Genomic DNA, 10,304 nt, shown 5'->3' with positions numbered 1-10,304 from the left:
GACCTCAACGCAACGAGATAGTATTTTTGTAACGCTGTGAATTGAACTCGTAAGAAAAATGCAAAAAACGCGGCAACATGTTTTCTCGCACAAGCTAAAGAAGACGAAAATGGACGCGGTTTTAAAAGAATCCAAAGCAGAGAGGGCTGGGTCGGGCCTACATCCCTCAGCAGAGAGGGCTGGGTCGGGCCTCCATCCCTCAGCAGAGAGGGCTGGGTCGGGCCTCCATCCCTCAGCAGAGAGGGCTGGGTCGGGCCTCCATCCCTCAGCAGAGAGGGCTGGGGGCCAAGGAACCAGCCTGGATCAGTGTTGGTGAAAGGAACCCATGGAATTGTAACTGTAAGAAATGTGTTTCTCACAGAGCCGGGAGGTGCGGTAGGCTATCCTGGCCTGGGGGAGACCACTCGAGGGCTGTCCTCTATTCAGGGATTAACGAGACAAACTGTCTGGGAACCCACATCTGCCGTGGGTCTTGGCTTCTGGGGCTGTTGGATACTGTAGTGAGGTTCACCCTGACCTAGAGCCAGGGGGCAGAGATAAGGGGGGCAGGCTTGTTTGGTTTAGGGAACCCCCCGCCGATTTCCCAGTGGGGCCCTGGACGCCCTCTAGAGGTTCTCCCCGGTACTGCTTACTCAACGCTCTGGCCACTCAGAGCCCTTCCTAGTTTTACTGTGTGGCTGGTGCTTCTACAGCTGAAGTTATAGGATAAAAACAAAGTTTGGTGTTTAGAATTAACATTCTAAGGGGTAATATGTGATGCTCGAATGATCAAATGACCAAATTTGTTCCGTTCTTTTTGATAGTTTTGAAAATGAGTTCCAATGTTCAAAAAGGGACATATTTGGAATGTATGCACTTTTTTGATGAAAACTGATTAATTGTGTTGTTTGTTTGTGGAGACATATATTTGGAAACGGATCTGTACCTGATTGTTACCTCGAGCATAGGGCCGTTTGATAATTCCGTCCTGGTGGTGTTTAAAGGAAGGTTTCCGTGCTTCTCCCAGACCGAGAGAGTACCACCTAGGTGTGTAGGTGAGGTAAACATACCTGTGGTTCTGGTAGGACCCTCTAGAGGAGGAGAGAGGAGAGGGTCGTCCAGCTAACCTCCACAGAGAAGCATGTCGTGATGTGGGGTGTGGAGGTTAGGAGGTCGTCAGGCCTGTATCCAACCTTAAGGACTTGTTTAGTCTGGCCTCCAGCCCATTTGTGACAACTAAAGGAATTGTTTGGTCCCAATTTAGTTCAGTATAGAGTTTTTTATTAATATTTTCTGACAACAGTGATATGAATTCATAAAATATTGTTGGAAAAAAATATGGAAGAATTCTGTGAACTAAACAAGTGCCAAAATATAATTGCATTCCTTTTTTTCACGAGGATTCACAAAATGTGGGTGAAATTGAATTGCATTTGCACAAATCGACTGTAACTTTAGTTTTCTCCTGTGACTGAGGCTTTTATAACCTAACTGTTGTATTTATTGCACCAAGTAATACATTAAATATTTATATGTTTAATCATTCTTTGTGTTCGGGTCATCATTTTGTGAAAGTGCAGATGGGGCCTGTAGCTAAATGATGATGTCACACCCGTCATCGGCCTGTAGCTAAATGATGATGTCACACCCCTGTCATCGGCCTGTAGCTAAATGATGATGTCACACCCCTGTCAACGGCCTGTAGCTAATGTGACTGATGTCACACCCCTGTCATCGGCCTGTAGCTAATGTAACTGATGTCTTCACGCCTGTCATCGGCCTGTAGCTAATGTAACTGATGTCTTCACGCCTGTCATCGGCCTGTAGCTAATGTAACTGATGTCTTCACGCCTGTCATCGGCCTGTAGCGAATGTGACTGATTATGTCAGACCCCTGTCAGAGGTAGGAGAACTGAGAGGAGGGAGGTGGGGATTAGAGTAGCTGGATTCCACTGGAAGCTGTGAGTATGTAGGAGTGTGTCCCTGCATTAGTGTGTTTGAGTTATGAGCACGAGTGCAGTGCCCATTCCCACGAGACCCAAGGCTCCATCACTTAGTGCAGCTCAACATGGTTGCGAACACGGATATTCATTTAATCCAACAGCTTCAGACACTGCGCGTCCTTGGGTCCTGAGCAATACAGCTGGCAAATTTGCATTTCAAACAGTGCAACGGTTCTCGAGATAATCAAGCCAGAGACACAGACACAGATTCCTGCATTTATAGTTCAGTGCGCAGTCCACACTGGGCCAGGGGGGAGAGAGACTGAAATAGAGCAGGGGGAATGTCTGGAATCTACTTCAGTCTCCACAGACATTGTAGACATCCCTTTCCTGATGCTACCCTGTGTGTGTGTGTGTGTGTGTGTGTGTGTGTGTATGTTTCTAATTGTATCTGTGCCCAGCAAAAGAAACACCCCACCCTTCCTTACCTCGCTCCTCTGGCCCTATACAGCTGCCCTCAACCACCATACCCCCCCCCCCTCCTGCACCTCCCATACCCCCCCTCCTGCACCTCCCACTGCACCTCCAATACCCCCCACTGTACCTCACACCACCCCCCAAAAAATGGACACACACGTGGTCCATCTGTCTGGGTACGCCCTCCCCACCCCCCTATTGTTGTGTGTGTGGAAGCAAGCTGGGGCTATTTCTGGGCTGTTATGACAGCAGCGTGTAAACACACCTCCTGCTTCTGGTGCTCCGTCACTGTGCAGCTTCATCCCTCTGCAGCGCTGCAGGTCGCTAACCCACGCTGCTCAACCTACCGGACACACTTCGGTCTGAAGGACTGTGGACAGAGGCCAGGCTTTCACACCAGTCAACTTCACACGTTTAGACGTTTATTGAAAAAGATTTGAAAAACCGCCCCAATTATTTCCAAACCACAGACACGATACATGATGCCTTGAGCGCCGTGTGAGAGTCTTCTGTCGTCCAGCTCCCTTCTCATCCTTCCTCCTTCTGCTGTTCATGGATGTCGAAGGTCAGAAGGACTGCCGTGTCCGCGGATTCCCCTGTGACGGCGACCAGCCTGAGCTGCGATTGGCCGCTCCCCGTGAGCACCTCCCCCTCCCACACCCGGCTCCTGTTCTGCCTCAGCTCCGCCGTGCCTTCCCCCCCCAGCACGGCCACCCGCCGCGCCCCGGGCACCTTCACCCTGAAGCGGACCCAGGACCCGGCGGCCTCCTCCAGCCGTCCGGACCGCGGCTCCAGGAGCACGCAGCCCCTCCTCCAGGCGGCGAACACGCAGGGGAAGGGCGGGCCGGGCTGCTGGCTGCCGTTCTTCAGGACAAAGTCACACAGGGGGCGGAAGTCTCCTTCAGGGCCGTCCCTGGCGTACAGCCCCAGCCGGTAGACCCCGGGGCGGGGCAGGCTGGCGCTCAGCGTCACCTTGCTGTCTGTGTAGGTGCAGAGGAGATGGCGGCTCAGCGGCGGGGCCGGGGGCGGGCTCTCCTCTCGGCTCAGAGTGGCGTGCAGCTCCAGGTCTGCCCGGGTGTGGAAGGTGAGGTTGCACCTCCCCTGCTGTGTGCTCACCAGCGCCCCCGCGTGGCTGAACCTGGAGAGGCCGGCCGCCAGCGTGCGTGTGCCCGGTCCGCAGCAGGACGACAGGCTCGGGGGGAACAGCTCGTCGAGGCCGACCGCCCCGCGGGCGCAGTGCAGCAGGAAGTTACCGGCGTTCTGGAACTCCCCGTCCGTCTTCTCGTAGTCGCGCAGGAACAAGGACAGGCGGTAGAAGCCGGTGCGAGGGCAGAGCACGTGGCAGGTGAGGCGCTGGGGCTCCACCTGGGCGGCCAGGCAGCGTCTGCTCAGCGCCGGCTCCAGGCCGGGGTGGGCCAGCTCCCACAGCAGCATGAGGGGCCTGGAGGTCTGCAGCACCAGCTCCAGGCGCCCCCCCTCCAGCTCAGCCACCTGGCTGCACTGGCTGCAGGCCTCCACTCCCAGAGCCCCAGCGGAGGGCTGCAGGCCCCAGGACAGGAAGGGGTTGTCTGGGATCTCCTCGCGGGCCCTGGCCACGGGGCACTGCAGGGTGAAGGAGCACACCCAGAGGAAGGTGGCGTCGGCGTCGGCAGGCCTGGCGAAGAGCTTCACCCTGTACGTGCCGCTGGCAGGGGGCAGAAGGTGCAGCTTCATCCCTCGGGGGGTCACTGTCAGCAGGCCCCAGCTGGCCTCCTCAGGGGCCTCCCCCACACTCTGCCGCGGCCCCGCCATGCCCTCGTCCCGGCCACCCATCGGAGCCACCTCGTAAGTGAAGCTCACGGGCCGCTTGGAGCCCACGCTCACCGAGGCCTCGCCCTCCTCTGTGGGAGCAGGCAGACACAGGTGCCGTCAGCTAGGAGAACACAGCACGGGAAACACAGCTGGGTACCCCAGTGTCCGGAGGGCTCTCTCACCCGTGAGGATGAGGGCGTGCCGGGGGTGGATCAGACTGAGGCCCAGGGTGTAGAAGCGAGAGGTCCTGAAGACGCTCCTCTCAAAGTCCTCCAGGGCGAGGGGGGCGTCCAGCAGCTGCCAGCGTTGCTCGTCGGGGAAGTGGGAGCCGATGAAGTCCTCGGGCTCCGTCAGGAAGTAGAAATCATCCATCCTGGGGACGGGGGGGGCGGACGACACACACATTTACACAGTTGCTCATTTAGCACAAGCTTTTATCCAATGTGACATTCAAATAGCGCTGCTGGAAAGGTAGCTCAGTTCAGCATCTCAGTGGGCCTTCATCCTGTTACACTACAGTCATATAGATCCCTCCCCCCCACCACCACCTCTTGATGAAGTTCTTGGTGTCCATGTCGACGCGGCCGGCCCCCCAGCATGCGTCCAGCAGGAACCAGCACCCCCCCAGCTGAACGGCGTTCCACATGTGGTCGGAGCGTGTCCCTCGCAGGCTGCGGCCCTGCTGGTAACCGATGCCCTTACTGAAGCCTGGCACCTGCTGGCACTGCACACCCACCTCCCTGCACACAGCAGGGCTAGGGTTAGGGGCAGCGTACAGGACCAGGGTTAGAGTTAGGGGTATATACAGGACCAGGGTTAGAGTTAGGGGTATATACAGGACCAGGGTTAGAGTTAGGGGTATATACAGGGCCAGGGTTAGAGTTAGGGGTATATACAGGACCAGGGTTAGAGTTAGGGGTATATACAGGGCCAGGGTTAGAGTTAGGGGTATATACAGGGCCAGGGTTAGAGTTAGGGGTATATACAGGACCAGGGTTAGAGTTAGGGGTATATACAGGGCCAGGGTTAGAGTTAGGGGTATATACAGGGCCAGGGTTAGAGTTAGGGGTATATACAGGGCCAGGGTTAGAGTTAGGGGTATATACAGGACCAGGGTTAGAGTTAGGGGTATATACAGGACCAGGGTTAGAGTTAGGGGTATATACAGGGCCAGGGTTAGAGTTAGGGGTATATACAGGGCCAGGGTTAGAGTTAGGGGTATATACAGGGCCAGGGTTAGAGTTAGGGGTATATACAGGACCAGGGTTAGAGTTAGGGGTATATACAGGACCAGGGTTAGAGTTAGGGGTATATACAGGGCCAGGGTTAGAGTTAGGGGTATATACAGGGCCAGGGTTAGAGTTAGGGGTATATACAGGGCCAGGGTTAGAGTTAGGGGTATATACAGGGCCAGGGTTAGAGTTAGGGGTATATACAGGGCCAGGGTTAGAGTTAGGGGTATATACAGGGCCAGGGTTAGAGTTAGGGGTATATACAGGGCCAGGGTTAGAGTTAGGGGTATATACAGGGACAGGGTTAGAGTTAGGGGTATATACAGGGCCAGGGTTAGAGTTAGGGGTATATACAGGGCCAGGGTTAGAGTTAGGGGTATATACAGGGCCAGGGTTAGAGTTAGGGGTATATACAGGACCAGGGTTAGAGTTAGGGGTATATACAGGGCCAGGGTTAGAGTTAGGGGTATATACAGGGCCAGGGTTAGAGTTAGGGGTATATACAGGGCCAGGGTTAGAGTTAGGGGTATATACAGGGCCAGGGTTAGAGTTAGGGGTATATACAGGGCCAGGGTTAGAGTTAGGGGTATATACAGGGCCAGGGTTAGAGTTAGGGGTATATACAGGGCCAGGGTTAGAGTTAGGGGTATATACAGGGCCAGGGTTAGAGTTAGGGGTATATACAGGACCAGGGTTAGAGTTAGGGGTATATACAGGACCAGGGTTAGAGTTAGGGGTATATACAGGACCAGGGTTAGAGTTAGGGGTATATACAGGACCAGGGTTAGAGTTAGGGGTATATACAGGACCAGGGTTAGAGTTAGGGGTATATACAGGACCAGGGTTAGAGTTAGGGGTATATACAGGACCAGGGTTAGAGTTAGGGGTATATACAGGACCAGGGTTAGAGTTAGGGGTATATACAGGACCAGGGTTAGAGTTAGGGGTATATACAGGACCAGGGTTAGAGTTAGGGGTATATACAGGACCAGGGTTAGAGTTAGGGGTATATACAGGACCAGGGTTTGGAGCGGTCCTGACCTGCACAGGGCCAGGCAGAGGCTGGCGTAGCCGCCACACACGGCCCGGCCGGCTGCCACCACCTCCTCCGGGGAGCACAACTTCTCCGTCTGACCCAGGTAGCCACTCAGGTCGTACTCTGAACCCCACAGAGAGAGAGAGAGAGACGCACAGAGATGCCCCACAAAGAGAGACCCTTCAGATATACCCCACAGAGAGATACCCCACATAGACACCCCACAGACAAAGATGCTCCACAGAGATAGAAATGCCGCAGAGAGAGATGTCCTACAGAGAGAGATACCCCACAGAGAGATACCCCAAAAAAGAGATGCCAAAGACGGTCGCCCTGGTAGCTCACTGGGTAGGGCAGGTACCATATGGGCTGAGGCCCACGTGCACTGGCCAGGGTTCAATTCAGGATCAGCCCATTTCTGCAATTTCTGTGTCTTCTCCTCTCTCTCCCATGCATTTCCTGTATATCTCAACTGTCTCTGTCCAATGAAGTAATAAAAGACCAAAAATATATCTTTTCAAAAAAGATGCCCAAACGAGACCTACAGAGAGAGACGCCACAGAGAGAGACATCACAGACAGTCACATCTGCCCTACAAATGAGTCACATGCAGAACCAAATATAAAACAGCAGTCCGTGGTTAACTTATTCAAATGAATTCACATTAATTATGATGTTGGCAGACATGCCATGTTCTGTCAAGTGTAATAGCAGTGATTTGGGCATGGGCTGCAGTGTGATCATTGTGTTTACTGCTCCGATGAGTGGAGTTGTGCTGGAGATGCTGACCGATGTTGTTGCACAACCAGACCCAGATGGCACGCAATCTCTCCAGCTCTCCCCAGCCTCCCTGAGTGATGCTTCGAGCAATTGTGGCCACGGAACACACACACTGCTCCTTCAGCTGCAACACACACACAGACACGCACACACACATATGTGTGTCATACCGAAACAGGAACACACAGTGAACATGTTTAGCAACGTTCAGCAATCTTCCTGCTTGCTAGGGCAGGGTGTGTGTGTTGAGGCTGGGTGTGTGTGTGCTGGGGCAGGGTGTGTGTGTTGAGGCTGGGTGTGTGTGTGCTGGGGCAGGGTGTGTGTGTTGGGGCAGGGTGTGTGTGTTGGGGCAGGGTGTGTGTGCTGGGGCAGGGTGTGTGTGTGTTGGGGCAGGGTGTGTGTGCTGGGGCAGGGTGTGTGTGTGTGTTGGGGCAGGGTGTGTGTGTGTGTTGTGGCAGGGTGTGTGTGTTGGGGCAGGGTGTGTGTGCTGGGGCAGGGTGTGTGTGTGTGTTGAGGCTGGGTGTGTGTGTGTGCTGGGGTAGGGTGTGTGTGTGTGTTGGGGCAGGGTGTGTGTGCTAGGGCAAGATGTGTGTGTGCTAGGGCAGGGTGTGTGTGTGTTGGGGCAGGGTGTGTGTGCTGGGGCAAGATGTGTGTGCTAGGGCAGGGTGTGTGTGCTGGGGCAAGATGTGTGTGCTAGGGCAGGGTGTGTGTGTTGAGGCAGGGTGTGTGTGCTGGGGCAGGGACTCTGGGTCTCTATCTGTTCAAGGTCACTTTGCCGACTCAACACTGCTTCTTTTGGTTTCATTGCAGAGTGAGGGAGATATCCTGCCCTTGCACTGCTCCTGCAAACTGCGACGCACACACAGACCCGCACACATACACACAAACACAATCATATACATCCAAACAAAATAACGATACATTTCATTTACAGCACAGCTTTCATTGTTGACTGAAATCATTCAAAACAAACACCCTGCTGTTTTATGCTATTGTCTGAGCTCCGGGTTCTTCCATGGCCCCGCCCCTGCTGTGGGCAAGCCTCAACAAAGGAGACTTCCCCAAGGAGAGACAGGCCATCTAAAGATAGACCCTTATTATCACGGAGACCCTGCGCCGCCGCGCCGGCATGGGAGGGCTCAGTTACATGACCAGAAGGAGAGCGAGGCAGAGTGAGTTCCTACCTCCATTCCTGCCTGGAAGGCGTGCGCATCCACCCTGAGGAACACCCCTGTGCTGGGGCCCAGGTCCTTGCGTCGCCCCCTGCTGATGCTCCCCTCTGGGCCCTGTAGGCCTCTGGCCCGGGGCGGAGGCCCCGGCCTAGCCTCACCAGCCTTCCTCAGCGCTGTCTTCTTCAGCACGCCCACGGTCCTGGCGCTGCTGTCCGAGGACAGCTGTCTCTTGGCTGCAGGCCGCTGGTCCTCCGCACCCTCAGCCTGCGGCTCCAGCACCCCTGGTCTGGGGGAGCTGCCACGAGGGACCAGCTGGGGCACCTGGCTGCTGGGAGGGGGCGGCCCACCCTCTGCAGGGGCAGGCTCGGACCCGCCTGGAGTCCCATTCTGGAGTCCTCCGGCTGTTCTGGGTTGGGACAGCTGTGCTGGGTCTAGAAGGGACCTGTGGTTCAGTCTCTCCTCCTGGGAGGGGCTCTGGGTGGACGGGACCGTTGGACGAGCGGGGCTCTTGGTGGGTGTGGCCTCTGGCTGGCAGGGTTGTGAGGAGCAGGAGAAGGGGAAGGAGAACTTCTGAATGATGACCTCTGACATCACTGCGTAGTCATGGCAACCTGAACAACACCATAACACAGATTACAGTATCATCACCTGACTACATTTATGACAGAGTTGTGGTTAGTTGTACAGCCCTGCATACAATCTATCAGGATCCTTCAGGATTGACCTACCTTCATTAGGTGCTCAGGTCTTCCTGATTGTGAGTGTATCCCCCCCCTCTTCTGTAGAGCTGTCCTGAGTGTGTGTGTATCTCTTCTGTAGAGCTGTCCTAAGTGTGTGTGTATCTCTTCTGTAGAGCTGTCCTGAGTGTGTGTGTATCTCTTCTGTAGAGCTGTCCTAAGTGTGTGTGTATCTCTTCTGTCGAGCTGTCCTGAGTGTGTGTGTATCCCCTCTGTTGAGCTGGTCCTGGGTGTGTGTTGGACCCCTCTGGTAGAGAACAGCCTTTATATCCCACCTTGGACCTGCCAGCACTGGCCCAGGAATAACAGGCCTAAAAATACTCCAAAGTGTTCCAGAGCAGCCAATAGAACAAGCTCCATCGGGAGTAGGGGGCGTATGTGTGAGCGTGTGTGTATTTGCGTCTGTACGAGTGTGTGTGGCAGTGAGTGTGTGTTTATAGTATGTGCGTGTGTGTTTATAGTATGTGAGTGTGTTTAAACTTTCAGGTATGCATGCATGTATGTGATTGCAGCGTGTATGAGTCGAAAGGTGTGAAGGGCTCTGAGGAGGTTGTTCAAGGTGAAGCGTCGAGGAACGATGAGTCCACTCCAACAGGAACATCACTCTCAGTGTGAACCACGTGACCGCACGTTCTGGGCTCCAGGAGAGCCGAGGACCCCGGTTTTGGTTCTGACGACGTCTGGGTCATGAACTCTGTGTCCTGAATGCAGACTAGGCTTCGAAAGCCTTTTGTTGTGGAAGAGCCTGTGTAGGAGTGTCGGGAAAAGTGGACTGCAGTCCCACCTGTTTAGCTTTATTTATGGCCAGTTGGGTACAGAGATAGGAAAGTAGGGGGAGAGAGTGAATGGAGGACATGCAGGAAATGGCCCCGGGCTAGAATCGAATCCAGGCCCCTGTGTTAAGGACTTACTCTTAGTGATGAGCTCTTACCTGGTGAGCCACCAGAGCACCCAGCATCTTCTCATTTATTTATTCGACCTTTCTTTGACAAGGCAAGTCATCTAAGAGTATGTCTTATTAACCCTCGTGCTGCCTTCGGGTCACATGACCCAAAGGTTCATAACGAACCATCGTTGTGTTTACCCGATTTTACCCAATACAAAAACAAATTAAAATAATTTTCTTTTAACCTTTGCAATGTGGGGGGTCTGAGACA

The 10,304-nt window shown here is 54.2% G+C and overlaps 1 protein-coding gene across 1 annotated transcript; it reads right to left on the bottom strand.

The window, feature by feature from the left end:
- Window positions 1-2,572: 2,572 nt before the first annotated feature.
- On the bottom strand, window positions 2,573-9,377 carry ky (kyphoscoliosis peptidase). Its single transcript, XM_062470373.1, has 7 exons — window positions 9,139-9,377; window positions 8,423-9,021; window positions 7,248-7,362; window positions 6,464-6,581; window positions 4,739-4,930; window positions 4,373-4,563; window positions 2,573-4,279 (listed from the first exon to the last, which is right to left on the bottom strand). Exons 2-7 carry the CDS (start codon window positions 8,999-9,001, stop codon window positions 2,928-2,930), a joined length of 2,547 nt encoding a protein of 848 aa, XP_062326357.1. The 5' UTR covers window positions 9,002-9,021; window positions 9,139-9,377; the 3' UTR covers window positions 2,573-2,927.
- Between the last annotated feature and the right edge of the window lie 927 nt (window positions 9,378-10,304).

This window comes from Osmerus eperlanus, chromosome 9, assembly GCF_963692335.1.
Source record: "Osmerus eperlanus chromosome 9, fOsmEpe2.1, whole genome shotgun sequence".
NCBI classification, from domain to species: Eukaryota; Metazoa; Chordata; class Actinopteri; order Osmeriformes; family Osmeridae; genus Osmerus; species Osmerus eperlanus.
The sequence above is the reverse complement of the archived record's forward strand: the minus strand, read 5'-3'. Positions and strand labels throughout refer to the sequence as shown.